Source organism: Macaca fascicularis, chromosome 11 (assembly GCF_037993035.2).
Source record: "Macaca fascicularis isolate 582-1 chromosome 11, T2T-MFA8v1.1".
In the NCBI taxonomy this organism is placed as follows: Eukaryota; Metazoa; Chordata; class Mammalia; order Primates; family Cercopithecidae; genus Macaca; species Macaca fascicularis.
This window is the reverse complement of record NC_088385.1, coordinates 109,128,358-109,144,141: the sequence shown is the minus strand read 5'-3', so window position 1 is coordinate 109,144,141 and position 15,784 is coordinate 109,128,358. Positions and strand designations below refer to the sequence as shown.

The following is a 15,784-nucleotide window of genomic DNA, read 5'->3' as shown; positions in this document are numbered from 1 at the left end:
GAATCATAAGTAGGGAGTGAAGAGGGCACTGTTTAAGTGACCACATTCCCAAAATTGCCCTGACTTAGCTTTATCTTAATTCCTCATAATCCCTACCTTACTTCAGCTACAAATATGAAACAAAGAAACTTCATCAGGATTATGAAAATTCAGGATCATGACATTCAAAACTGTTTGGAATATTCTAATATGTATCTTTAAAGAGACTTTTAGCATAAATTGGGATTATATCTAGTATATTTTTGAGAAATCAATCTAAGGATATATTTTCCTGTCTACTTTTTCCCCACACTGGAAATTTCCCTAGAACAAACAATAGTATCAGAGATTGAGTTGTTGATCTTCCAGGGTTAAAATGCAGAACATTTTCTACTTCATCTACTACCATCTTAGCAGCTTCAATTTTACTCCTGGTGACATGATGACATTTGGAGACAGTCTCCCACATAGACAACCACGAACTCATACCCTGATACATATCATACTATAACTTAACCCACTCAAATGAGGAAACTTATTAGAGGACTTAGACAAGGGCAAGGAATAGAAGGAAAACAATGAGTCCAAAGACCTCAGGTAGATTTTACTATCACTGGTTTTTAAGATCTTTGTTGTTCCTGCAATCCAGTACTGATATATGATTAAGCCTCTCTAAATCAACTATGTGAAAAATAGACAAAAATTATCTCTGTAAACAAGCAAATAAGATATAGCTAAGGAAGAATTTTAAAAACTATCTTTACAAGTATCCTTACCACAGTGTAGTTGTACACGTGTGTGGATATGTTTTGGGGAAGTTGTAACAAGGCAGAGGTTTTCGTGATAGTTCAATGAGGCAAAGACAGCAAGCTGCCTGCCAATATCCATTCTCCCTTTCTTCCCCAGTAATAGAGCTTTTGTTTTTATTCTGGCAAGATATTACCCAGAATAAGATCTATATTCTCCATCTTCCCATGCAGCTTGTTGCAGCCATGTGACTAACCTTTTGGCAATAAGATGAAAGAAAAAGCTATGTACCCTTAAGAGAAAAGCAAAGTGCTGTTCTTCCTTACTACTTCTTGGTGCAAGGAATACCAGTATAATGAATATAATGGCTGGAGCTCCAATGTTCATCTTGGAACATAAAATGGTCTTGAGGGTAGGGACCAAGGACTAAAATGAGGGAGCAGAATGACAGAGAAAGTCCAGGTGTCAGATAACCATGGAGCTATCATATCAGTCCTGGTTGCGTTTCTTTAGACATCTTAAATAAAAGAGTTATACTTCTGTTTTCTCTAAATAACTATTGTAGTGGAGGTTTCTACTATAATCAGCTAAAACACTGTTCTCAAGTATTACATTGAAACATTTATAAAATAATTGAATATCTTATAAAATATAGTAAACATTTTCTTCTAATTCCAGCTACAGTTATTTATTGCCACTATTTACTACTTTATTGGCACTCAGTAAATAGTCAAATAACCAAAAATATTTCCAACACTTTAAAAATAACTAGATATACCCAAATATATTCTAAAACAATTTATAAATTCTAACATAGACAAAACCAAGCTGCAAGGGATACTACTCCATTTAATTTTTAAATTTATACTCCATTTTTAAAAAAATGCTTGTACAAAAATGGAATAGTCTATTATCTCATGTATATTGCATAATACTATTCTCATAAATGATACCTATACGTAGTAAAATAACATTATTAATCCATAGAAAAAGTCATACCAATCATTTATCCAACATATGCCAAATGAACAGATGCACACTAAATCAAGGAAGTGAAATACGAAAGCAATCTTTGACATGAATCAAAAAGAAATCATTTGGGACAAATTTCTTTGTTACAAATTTTTGGTCTAATTAGAAGCTATTCTCATAGCAACCAAATAACAATAACACAAGTCCAAGAAAATTTACCACCAAAATATTTCTTTCAAGTAATAAGTAGCTTTCAGGTAGCTAAATTTTCCCATTTTTAACACAATTCACAAAGCAAAAACATTACCAAGTTACTATAACTGGTGATACTGTAATTTAAAATAAATAGAGCTAAATTTTAATTTGATTAAAATAGAATTGTTTAAAAAAAATACTTACAGGGCATATTGTTTTATTATTTTCACAATTAGAAGTCAAAATCCTACATTTTTTATAAACATCGATCAGATCTAACATATTACTATTCTCCAAGAAATCATCATAAATCTTCCTAATGTCCTCATAATGGTCAGTCACGTCCATATTTTCAACAGGTAAGTTCAATTTCTCATGGAGTAAGTATTTCCACGTCAATAAAACATCACTGAGAGAGACTGTAAATTCTCCACTGTGCTGCAAAAGATAATGCCAAAAAAAGAGATAAAGTTGGGTCCCAGAATATTCAATAACTTATAACTGAGATAAGAAATACAAACTAAATTTTGTTAAAGTCTACATTCAATTTTTGTGGGTTTGAAGAGAACACCCAAGTTGAACTATGAGACAATTTTGGAAACCAGATATAAAAGAAAAAGGTTTTCATGATTTTATAAAATATGAACAACTAAGGCAAGTTTGCACATGACAAAAATGGTACATACATAGTCACTGCTACATTTCTTGAAATTTGTCAACCTTCTTCTACCCATAGTGGATGGATAGGTGGGCAGTGAAGTATACTTAAATACTACTGATAGGGGAAAATTTTGATTCTTTTTAGTTCCTTTTAGTTCTTTTGGCTAATCTATTTTTAATCTCGTATTTAAAATTCTCAATGCCATAGTGAATTCCCACATAACAAAATATTCCAAGGGTTTAGTCTTAAAATAAGGTCATAAAAATTAATTTTTTTTAATTATGTTTCATTACTATTACAAGGAAAGCAAAACATCAGTGCTAAAACCTTGAGCCATTGCTTCTCGGCCTTTTGGCTAAGACCAAGTGTAAAATCTTGAGCCAGAGATTAATTTTTATTCTTCTCAGCTCATGGACACATGAAACTGTAACAAACAAGTGCTAAAAAGACACAGGTTTCTTTCTATAAGTTGTCAGATGTTAGTAATCAAGCAAAATTATTCTTTCTTTCTCTTTTTTGACAGAGTTTCTATTTTTCCCACAAGAAATAAAACAGATTATAACCTGGCTACAGTGACATATAGTTGCTTAGAGACCCACTAATGTTACCAACATGTTTGCATGCCAATATTTTATCTAACTATAAAACTTTCTTTAAAGTCTTCAATATCTGCATAATAAGTTCTCTCAGTGAACAAGTTGAAGGGTTTTTTTAATTGATTCCATTCTGCTCCCTTATTAATGAAATTAATAATGATGCCTTCCAAAAGCTGCCAGCCCTAATTCAGCAAAAATTAAATTCTAGCTACTCCTTTTGTTTGTTTGTTTGTTTGTTTTTGAGACGGAGTATCGCTCTGTCTCCCAGGCTGGAGTGCAGTGGTGCGATCTCAGCTCACTGCAAGCTCTGCCCCCCGGGTTGATGTCATTCTCCTACTTCAGCCTCCAAGTAGCTGGGACTACCAGGTGGCCCGCCACTACGCCCTGCTAAATTTTTGTATTTTTTAGTAGAGATGGGATTTCACTGTGTTAGCCAGGATGGTCTTGATTTGACCTCGTGATCCGCCCGCCTCCGCCTCCCAGAGTGCTGGGATTACAGGCGTGAGCAACCGCGCCTGGCCAATTCTAACTACTCCTTTCTAATACACCATGAGTACTAAATATTTTTAAGTATCTATATATGGTTTATGAAATGTAATACATTGCTGTCTTCCATAGTTAAGTTCCTTTAATATTTTAGTAGTTTCCATTAACACCAAGATCTGTCCATTAATTGCATTTAAAGATGGGTGGGTATTGAAGTACGACTACAGTTCACTAGAACTAAACTACAATATAACCTTTACCCAACAAAAATAGAAAGAAATTAAGTACTCCTGAATATTATTTTCTATATATTTGACCCTTTTAAATCTGCATTTTTATACTTCCTATAATAATTAGCCACTGTTACTACTCACTATCCACATTTAAGACAAAGTGTCCAACTGCCTTAAAAGAAGCAGCTCTTTACTCATCTATATAAACACAACTAAAAAAATTATCCTAATTGTCCTTAGTGCAGGGGCCTGTTGTGTCATGAAAATGGAAATTAATTCTATTTCATGAAACTAGTTCAATGAATCACCCAAAAAAAAAAAATCGGTAACTCTCAAACATTGGATCTATTCTCCAAATGTAGGACATATTTGTAATTTTCCAGCATTGTACCAAAAACTGTACACTTACTCCCCAACCCCACAAAGGTTACACATCAGAAAATTTCCAAATGGTATTTAAATTAAATAAATCCAGTTATTTAGTTTTAAAACTAAACTGTTTTATCTCAAAAATTCGCAAAACTATTCTTAGTCTGACATCCTTCATGTTTAAAATAAGATTTTGTGTAATGTAAATGCACAACTTATTCTTACCCTTTTGACTATAACTAGTTAAAGTAAAACTATGTAAGCTCTTGATCTTGTGAGAAAAAGTTTTGACTAGATTAACAGTGTTTATACTGGGATTGTAAAAACATTTTAAATCCAAATAAAAATGCACTCCAGATATCAGTTTTCATGATCAGGTGCCCACCATGACAGCATATTCTATTATTCAAACCAGTAACAACTGATTGAGAGAGTCTGTGGTCAAATCAGAAAATATTTTGCTAGGAAAACATGCCAGCTGGCTAATATATGAAGGAAGTTCAAAATGTTCAGCACTTTAATTCTCTGATGGACATAAGAAGGATTGTATTTCACAAGAATAAAATGAGAAAAGCAAGAGTTACACATTTTCCAAAGCGTTTGTACTCTGTACATTATATCATATATTTCTAATAATTCAAAATTTTAAAACTTTACATTTTTAATTGACTAGATGTTTTGTTGTCATTAGAGAAAAGATAGGTCTACTTAAGAGCACTAATGGGCTATGTGACCTTGGGTAAGATACTGAAACCCTTCAGTCAGTTTCCTTGGTTATAAAATGAGATTACACAGATTAAATAACACCTGACAAATGACAGGTAATCAAAAATGTCAATTTCCTTTCTCTTCTCTTATTTAAAGTAAAATCATTGTTTTGAGGGGAAAGAGTGGTGATAAAATGTAATACAATTTTAAAAACCTGTTTCTTCTTGTTAGATCTCAGTTATATCATTTTCAAATCTGACAGTCAATCACAGGTACTTTAACTGCTTTCCAAAAAGGTATAAAATTAATACCTTCATCTGCTTTATGCAATGGAATATTGTAAAAGTTTCTCAATAAGACAATTTAAGGCAAAAAAAATAGCCTCTATTAACACGATTGCCAGTCAGATGCAAAATAAGAAGCTAATTCCAAAGAAAGAAAGCCAAAATATTATTTGCCACCTAATGAAGTCATACATTTGTCATATAATGAAGTCAAAAGTCCTCAATGAATCTATAAAGGTTAAATCTTTAGGAGGAGGTTCCAAGATGGCGGAATAGGAACAGCTCCAGTCTACAGCTCCCAGCATGAGAAACGCAGAAGATGGGTGATTTCTGCATTTCCAACTGAGGTACGAGGTTCATCTCACTGGGGCTTGTTGGACAGTGGGTGCACAGCAGGGAGACTGAGCCGAAGCAGGGAGGGGCATTGCCTCACCCGGGAGGCGCAAGGGGTCAGGGAATTCCCTTTCCTAGCCAAGGGAAGCCATGACAGACGATACCTGGAAAATTGGGACACTCCCACCCTAATACTGTGCTTTTCCAACGGTCTTAGCAAACTGCACACCAGGAGATTACATGCTGCGCCTGGCTTGGAGGGTCCCAGGCCCACGGAGCCTCGCTCACTGCTAGCACATCAGTCTGAGATCGAACTGCAAGGCGGCAGCAAGAAATGGGGAAAAGATTCCCGATTTAATAAATCGTGCTGGGAAAACTGGCTAGTCATATGTAGAAAGCTGAAACTGGATCCCTTCCGTACACTTTACACAAAAATTAATTCAAGATGGATCAAAGACTTAAATGTTAGAACTAAAACCATAAAACCCCCAGAAGTAAACCTAGGCAATACTATTCAGGACACAGGCATGGGCAAGGACTTCATGACTGAAACACCAAAAGCAATGGCAACAAAAGCCAAAATAGACAAATGGGATCTAATTAAACTAAAGAGCTTCTGCACAGCAAAAGAAACTACCATCAGAGTGAACAAGCAACCTACAGAATGGGAGAAAATTTTTACAATCTACCCTTCTGACAAAGGGCTAATATCCAGAATCTACAAAGAACTTAAACAAATTTACAAGACAAAATCAAACAACCCCATCAGAAAGTGAGCAAAGGATATGAACAGACACTTTTCAAAAGAAGACATTTATGCAGCCAACAGACACATGAAAAAATGCTCATCATCACTGGTCATCAGAGAAATGCAAATCAAAACCACAATGAGATACCATCTCACACCAGTTAGAATGGTGATCATTAAAAAGTCAGGAAATAACAGGTGCTGAAGAGGATGTGGAGAAATAGGAACACTTTTACACTGTTGGTGGACTGTAAACTGTTTCAACCATTGTGGAACACAGTGCGGCGATTCCTCAAGGATCTAGAACTAGAAATACCATTTGACCTAGCCATCCCATTACTGCATATATACCCAAAGGATTATAAATTATGCTGCTATAAAGACACATGCACAAAGTATGTTTATTGCGGCACTATTCACAATAGCAAAGACTTGGAACCAACCCAAATGTCCATCAATGATAGACTGAATTAAGAAAATGTGGACATATACACCATGGAATACTATGCAGCCATAAAAAAGGATGACTTCATGTCCTTTGTAGGGACATGGATGAAGCTGGAAACCATTATTCTGAACAAACTATCGCAAGGACAGAAAACCAAACACTGCATGTTCTCACTCATAGGTGGGAATTGAACAATGAGAACACATGGACACAGGAAGGGGAAAATCACACACTGGGGCCTGTCATGGGGTAGGGGGATGGGGGAGGGATAGCATTAGGAGATGTACTTAATGTAAATGACAAGTTAATGGGTGCAGCATACCAACATGGCATATGTATACATATGTAACAAACCTACACATTGTGCACATGTACCCTAGAACTTAAAGTATAATAAAAAAAAAATTTAGCAGGATAAAACTGCTAGAGAGGCACTGTATAATTCAAGCTAAAAAATTTTCCCCCTCAAAAAACATGCTAAAAACCTAAAATGTAAAGGGTATTTTAATATATCTTTTCTTTTCTCCCACTTTAACAGTTAAGAAAAAACAAATATGCCATTAGACAGACTAACAACTCTACTAGGTATTCAAAAGTTTTACTGTAGTCAAATTCAGTTGTAAGAATTATACTTTAAGACTTATTTTCTCAAACTTCAGAGTGGTGGCTCACGCCTGTAATCCCAGCACTTTGGGAGGCCAAGGTGGGTGGATTACGAAGTCAGGAGATGGAGACCATCCTGGCTAACACAGTGAAACCCCATCTCTACTAAAAATACAAAAAATTAGCCGGGCATGGTGGTGGGTGCCTATAGTCCCAGCTACCCGGGAGGCTGAGGCAGGAGAATGGTGTCAACCAGGAGTTTGCAGTGAGTGGAGATCGCGCCACTGCACTCCAGCCTGGGCAAAGAGCAAGACTCTGTCTCAAAAAAAAAAAAAAAAAAAAAAAAAAAGACAACAAGAGAGAAACGTAAATAGAGCTCAAACACAGGATAAAAAATATAAGCAATGGATATACACAACCAACTCTATCTACTTTTAACTACTATGTGCTACTCATGAATGCACCTGCAGACATATATTTATGTTGTTTCATATCATTGAGTACTTGGAAGTCTGAGCACAGTTGAGGATGCCTAAGCTAACTCTGTATGTGGAAAGTTGAAATAAAACTGACCTACAACCCACCACACCACTACACATGTGCACACACATAAAAGAACTGTGAAAAGCTCAGTTGCAACTCACCTCTTCTTTCCCACCCAGAGTGTGAACTTTCACACTGAATTAAGTGAATTAGCAAGTAGAAAATTAGCAAGTAGAGACACTGAGTGACTGCTACATAGATAAATCCTGAAGAAAAACTGATTTGGATTGAGTATTTCAGTATGTCAAAATTTTTACAATGAGGGTTAAATGTTTTTCAGGGTACATTTCACTTAGCTTGTTGATAAAATCTATTTATTTCTTTAGAAGTAATTCATAAATAAATGAAAGGAGGTGATTTGAATGTAGTCTGATTCCAGAATAACAGCCTTCAATCACTATACAAGACTGATTCTGAAAAATGGCCTCAATTCCTCTCTCATTATTTTCCAGTGTATGGTCACCAAGGTTTAACCCTTAGCTAGTCTATTTATTCAATATTCTCAAATCCCTCATTTACCTTAGTACTATTTCTTCACACTACTAAAGAAGAATGAATTAAAATAAAAATAGGCTACCAACTTAAGTGACTGAGTGAACAAGGCACATGCCAGTACGACTAAGAGTATGAATGGGAAAGTAAGTTGAAAAAGCAAACAATGTGCTCTATTTAAAAACTGATGTGGGAGTGACTCCATCTCGAAAAAAAAAATGATGTGGGAAACAGTACAGGGACATCAAGGTAAAGATAATCATACTAGATTTAAGACCCAGTAGAATGGTATCTCACATAAACGCAGGTACAACAGTGTAAGGGAAATGCATCCAGTTAAAGTAGGTAAAATGGAGAAAAGGTAAAATTTGTAGGTAAAACTAGAAGATACTGAAAGAATTAAGATCACTCCACCCCCAAATTATGCCACCTGGTAAAATGAAAATTTAGGCTAAAAGTACTTGAAAAACAGCAGGTGCAAAATGATCACTATGAACTTCCTTCTGTTTATTCAAAGCAGAAGACAAAATTCCCATGTGAAAGATATCCTCTTTATATAAGTAACAGTCTTATCATCAAGGAGTATAAGCTGAGGTCCAGGGAAATCTATACAAACAAACCTTATTAAACTAATCTTTATTTCCTGGTCACTACTACATCCAATTAAACACCCTAGGCCAAGTTCCTTTGCCTCGTCACATTTTCATTTTACTACTTTTTCTCTGATTCAGTATATAAGTGCTCAACTCTAACTTGTCTTTTGGTCTTCATTTCCTTATGCATATTCCTGTGCCATGTAATACTCATATTAAAGTTGTATGATTTTCTCCTGTTGATCTGTCTTACGTCAATTTAATTCTCAGGCCCAGCCAAAGAACCCTAAAAGGGTGGAGGTAAAATTTTGCCTCCCTTTCAGTACCAACAAAATTTATAACAAAGAGAATATCTAAAATACATATAGAAATATTCCAAATAAGAAAGAGGTCAGACACAGTGGCTCATGCCTGTAATTCCAGCACTTTGGGAGGCCGAGGTAGGCGGATCCCTTGGGCCCAGGAGTTCAAGACCAGCCTGGGCAACATGGAGAAACCCTGTCTCTATAAAAAATAAAAGAATTAGCTGGGCGTGGTGGTACATATCTGTAGTCCCAGCTACTTGGGAGGCTGAGGTAAAAGAATCACCTAAGCCTGGGGAGGTCGCGGTTGCAATGAACTATGATTATGCCACTGCACTCCAGCCTGGGTGACAGAGTGAGAGCCTATCTCACCACAAAAACAAAAACAAGAGACAAAAACAACTCAATAGTAAAATAAGAAAAGGATATGAACAGAAAGTCTATGAGGAGAATACCTACCCACTGGCCTCATAAAATGAGTTTGAAAGTGTTCCCTCTTCTGCATGCTTTTGGAAGAGTTTGAGAAGGATTAGTATTAGTTCTTTAAATGTTTGGTAGAATTCAGCAGTAAAGCCACTAGGTCCTGGGCTTTTCTTTAATAAAAGACTTCTTATTACTGATTCAATGTCCTTACTTTTTATTGGTCTATTCAGATTTCCTATTTCTTCATGATTTAGTCTTGGTAGATAGTACGTGTCAAGGAATTTATCCATTTCTTCTAGGTTATCCAATTTGTTGGCATACAAATTGTTCATAGTAGTCTTTTATGGCCTGTTTTATTTCTGTGATATCAGTTATAATGTATCCTTTTTCATTTCTGATTTTTTTTTTTTTTTAGTCTTGTCTTTTTTCTTAGTTTACCTAAAGGTTTGTTGATTTTGTTTATCTTTTCAAAAAGCCAACTCTTAGCTTCATTGATCTTTACTATTGGTTTTTTGGTCTCTATTTCATTTATTTCTGCTCTCATCTTTATTATTCCTTTCCTTCTGCTAAGTTTGGGCTTAGTGTATTGTTCTTTTCCTAGTTTCTTTTGGTTTAACGTTAAGTTTATTAAAGATCTTTTTTTTAAAAAAAAAAAAATGTAGGTGTTTATTGCTGTAAGCTTTCCTATTAGAATTGCTTTTGCTCCATCCCATAAGTTATGGTATGTTGTACTTCCATTTTTTTAAGGTTTTTAAAATTTCCTTTTAATTTCTTTTTCGAATCATTGGTTAATTTCCACGTGTTTGTTAATTTTCCAAAATTCTTCCTGTTACAGATTTCTAGTTTCATACCACTGTAATCAGAATACTCGGTATGATTTCAATCTTCTTAAATTTGTTAAGACTTGTTTTGTGGGCTAACATATGATCTATCTTGAAGAATGTTCTGTGTGAACTAAGAACTCTTCCAAAAAAATGAAAAGGAAATACTTCCAAACTCATTTTATGAAACAAGCATGACCTGGATACCAAAGCCACACTAGGACACTGCAAGAAAAAAAAAATTGGAGGACAATATCCATAATGAACACATATGCAAAATTCCTCAACAAAATACTAGGAAGCCAAATTAAACAGCACATTAAAAGGATCACTCACGATGATAAAGTCAGATTCATACCAGGGATGGTTCAACATACACAAATCTATAAACAAAATATGGCACATAACAGAATGAAGGACCAAACACTATGATCATCTCAAAAGATACAGAAAAAAAATCTGACTAAATATCCTCTCATCATCAAAATTGTCAACACATTAGATATAAAAGAATATACTTCAACATGAGAAAGGCCATATATGACAAACTCACAGCTAACATCATACTTAATAGTGAAAAAGTTGAAAGCTTTCCCTCTAAGATCAGGAACAAGACAAGGATGCTTACTCTTCCCACTTCTATTCAACATAGTACTAGAAGGTGTAGCCAGAGTGGTTAGGTAAGAAAAAGAAATAAAAGGCATCCAAGTTGGAAAGAAATAAGTGAAACTGTTCCTGTTTACAGATAACATGTTCTTATATATAGAAAATCATAAAGACTCCACCAAAAACTATAAGAATAAACAAATTGTGTAAAGTGGCAAGATACAAAAATAAAAATACAAAAATCAGTATCACTTCAACACATTAAAAACAATCTGAAAAAGTAATCCGGAAAATCCCATTTACAATAGCTATAAAATACAAAATTTTTACAAATAAATTTAACCAAGAAGATGAAAGATCTGCACACTGAAAACTATAAAACATGGATAAAGTAAATTAAAGAAGATACAAATACGTGGAAAGTTATCCCATATTGATGAACTGGAATAATCAATATTGTTATAATGTCCATATTATCCAAAGCAATATACAGATTCAATGCAATTCCTATCAAAATTCTAATGCCATTTTTGACAGAAATAGAAAAAACAATTTTAAAATTTATATGGAACTACAACAGACCTCAAACAGCAAAAACATAGAAAAAACAATTTTAAAATTTATATGGAACTACAACAGACCCCAAACAGCAAAAACAATCTTGAGCAAAATGAAAAAAGTTGGAGGCACACACTACCTACCTTCAAAATATACTACAAAACTATGGTAATCCAAATAGCATGGTACTAGCATAAAAACATACGGCTAGACCAATGGAACAGAACTGAGAACCAAAATATATATCCACAGATTTACAGGCAATTGGCTTTCAAAAAAGGTACCAAGAACACCTAATGGGGAAAGAACAGTCTAATCAATAAATGTTGGACAACTGGGTATCTGCCCACAGAAGAATGAAATTAGACCTTTATCTCTTTTACAAAAATCAACTCAAAATGGATTTTTTCTTTTGAACTTTTAAGTTCAGGGGTACATGTGCAGGTTTGTCATATAGGTAACTTCATGTCATAGGGGTTTGTTGTACAGATTCTTTTTTGAGACAGGGTCTCACTCTGTCGCTATCCCCCAGGCTGGAATGCAATGGAGTGATTTCAGCTTACTGCAACCTCCACCTCCCGGGTTCAAGTGATTCTCCCACCTCAGCCTCCCAAGTAGCTTGGATTACAGGCACATGCCATCATGGCCTGGCTAATTTGTATATTTTTAGTAGAGACGTGGGCTTCACCCTGTTGGCCAGGCTGGTCTCAAACTCCTGACCTCAGGCGATCTGCCTGCCTCAGCCTCCCAAAGTGCTGGGATTATAGGTGTGAGCCACCGTGCCCAGCTGTAGATTAGTTTGTCACCCAGGTATTAAGCCAAGTGCCCATTAGTTATTTTTCCTGATCCTCTCCCTCCTCCCACCCGTCACACTTCAGTAGGCCCCAGTACCTGTTATTCCCCTCTATGTGTCCATTTGTTCTCATCATTTAGCTCCCACTTGTAAGTGAGAATATGTGGTATTTGGTTTTCTGTTCCTGCATTAGTTTGCTAAGGATAATGGCCTCTAGTTCCTTTTCCAACAAAGGACATGATCTCATTCCTTTTTACAGCTACATAGTATTCCACGGTGTATATGTACCACATTTTCTTAATCTAGTCTATCGTTAATGGCCATTTAGGTGGATTCCAAATCTTTGCTTCTGTCAATAGCACTGCAATAAACCTACACATGCATGCTTTTATGATAGAATGATTTCTATTCCTTTGGATTTATACCCAATAATGAGATTGCTGGGTTAAATGGTAGTTCTGTTTTTAGGTCTTCAAGGAATCTCCACACTGCGTTATGCAATGGTTTAACTAATTTACACTCCCCCAACAGTGTATAAGTGTTCCTTTTTCTCCAGTCTTGCCGGTACCTGTTGTTTTTCTTCTGAGACAGAGTCTCGCTCCATCACACAGGCTGGAGTGCAGTGGTGCAATCTCAGCTCACTGCAACCTCTGCCTCCTGGGTTCAAGTGATTCTCATGCCTCAGCCTCCCAAGTAGCTGGGAATACAGGTGCATGCCGCCATGCCCAGTTAATTTTTGTATTTTTAGTAGAGATGGGGTTTCACCATGCTGGCCAGGCTCGTCTCAAACTCCTGACCTCAAGTGATCCGTCCACCTTGGCCTCCCAAACTGCTGGAATTATAGGCTTGAGCCACTGTGTCCAGTCGTCTGTTACTTTTTGATTTTTTAATTATAGTCATTTGGCTGGTGTGAGATGCTATCTTATTGTGGTTTTGACTTGCATTTTTTTAATGATCAGTGATATTGAGCTTTTTTCATATGCTTGTTTGCCACATGTATGTCTTCTTTTGAAAAGTGTCTGTTCATATCCTTTGCCCACTTCTTTTTTTTTTTATTTGTTTGTTTTTCCTGAGATGGAGTTTCATCCTCCTGTAGTCCCAGCTACTAGGGAGGCTGAGGTAGGAGAATGGTGTGAACCCGAGAGGCAGAGCTTGCAGTGAGCCAAGATTGTGCCACTGCACTCCAGCCTGGGAGACAGAGTGAGACACCATCTCAAAAAAAAAAAAAAAAAAAAAGTGAACTTACAGAAGTAGAAAGACAATGATGGTTACTAGCCAATTTTTTGTCAATTTAAAAAACTATGTTTTTTAAAAAATTAAGTGATTTGTCTAAGGTCACTCAGCCAAAAGGCTGAATTAGGCTGTGAACCCAAGCCAACTGACTCCCTAGCATTTACTCTTAGCCATAATACAAACTGCTCTGTTTTATTAACAATATATTTTGAATATTTTTCCATGTCAATAAATGTACACGTACCTAAGCTATTTAATTATTGCACACTATTCTACTGGTGGTTTACAATGCTATATACAACCAACCTCCAGGTGATATATGTGTAGAATATTTCTAGTTTATTTCATTATTAAAAATGAATCTACTACGAAAAAGATACCTAAATGATCAAATAAGCATTTAAACAAATTTTTAAACACGGTAGCTGTCCAAAAAATAAAATGAAATACAATTTTTTCTCTTTTATAATAAAATATGACATCTAATATGGAAAGAGGGATAAAAAATGGCACTCTCTTCCATTGATGATATAAATGTAAATTCTTTTTTTTCTCTCTCTCTTTTCTTGAGCTAGGTTCTCACTCTGTTGCCCAGGCTAGAGTACACTGGCGTGATCTCAGCTCACGGCAAGCCTCAACCTCCCAGGCTCAAGTGATCTTCTCACTTCAGTCTACCAAGTAGCTGGGACTACAGACGCACTTCACCACACCTGGCTAATTTTTGTATTTTTTTGTAGACACGAGGTTTTGCCATGTTGCCCAGGCTGGTCTTGAACTTCTGGGTTAAAGCAATCTGCCCATCCTGGACTCTCAGAGTGCTGTGATTACAGGTATGGGTCAGTGTGCCTAGCCCATAAATGTAAATTCTAACTGCCACATGCAAGATAAAAAAGTGTCTATCATGTAGCTACTTAAATAAGGAGCCTAAGGAACCTCTTGCTTGGTACAAACATTTCATTTCAAGGCAAAACTATTTGTAACACAAAAGAACTTCAGTCTAAAGATCCACCAATAAATAAAATGTAGCAGTCATATTAAAGGAACATGTGAGAGTGATAAAATGAATAAATTAGATTAACTTTTCTATCAGTACCTGAAAAGATCTTGAAAATAATGTTGGATGAAAAAAAGATATAGAAAGAACTGATACTGTTACAATTTTATTTTATTTATTTATTTTTGAGGTGGAGTCTCACTCTGTCAGCCAGACTGGAGTACAGTGGCTCACTGCAACCTCTGCCTCCTGGGTTCAAGTGATAATCCTGCGTCAGCCTCCTGAGTAGCTGGGATTACAGGCGCCTGCCACTATGCCCAGCTAATTTTTATATTTTTAGTAGAGACAAGGTTTCACCAAGTGGGCCAGGCTGGACTTGAATTCCTGACCTCACGTGATCTGCCGGCCTCAGTCTCCCAAAGTGAGGGATTACAGGCGTGAGCCACCGCCCCCGGCCCCATCTGTTACAATTTTAAAACAGACACACCAACAGTGCAATATGGCTAACTTGATACGCAGAAAAACTTCCTGGTACAGAATACCTAAAACTACAGGAGAAAATAGAAAAAATGTTTTAAAGCATGACTAAATAGTCTATAAAAGAGAAACTACAAAAGGTCAAAAACAAAGAGAAAGTGCCAATATAGAAGGGTAAGCAAAAGGTGGGGCTTGTGTTTGTTTCAAGGCATCTACTACTCCCTGGCACTCTAGAAACTGGTTTTCATAAACCCTGAGCGCAAAGTTTAAAGGACAAAGGAAGAGTCCAAGAAAGGTAGAAAGCTGAATCAGAGACCCTTTCTGCTCACCCCGCCACATAAAGCCAAAGCCTTCTAAAGGCAACACTCTTAATATGTCTCCTAGAAAAACAATTTGCCCAGTGGAAGGCGTTGGTGAAGAGATTTGCCAATGAAGTGATTCTAGAAGTTATTCCAGTATTGTGCTTATCTCTCTGGGTAATCTTTGCTTTGATTTTTGCCTAATAATTAATTTCTGTTGAGGTAGGGGAGAATAATCATCTGACTTGGCAGAAAATTGAAGGTTCATTCCCTGGAGAGGGTGAAAAA

At 36.0% G+C, this 15,784-nt stretch overlaps 1 protein-coding gene across 4 annotated transcripts in view; it reads right to left on the bottom strand.

The window, feature by feature from the left end:
• Positions 1 to 15,784, bottom strand: part of PARPBP (PARP1 binding protein) — a 66,441-nt gene that overhangs the window by 44,993 nt on the left and 5,664 nt on the right. For all 4 annotated transcript variants that reach the window (XM_005572034.4, XM_005572036.4, XM_065524719.1 and 1 more), the window contains exon 3: positions 2,098 to 2,331. In XM_005572034.4, coding sequence (XP_005572091.3) covers positions 2,098 to 2,331 — 234 coding nt within the window. The remainder of the gene's footprint in view (positions 1 to 2,097; positions 2,332 to 15,784) is intronic.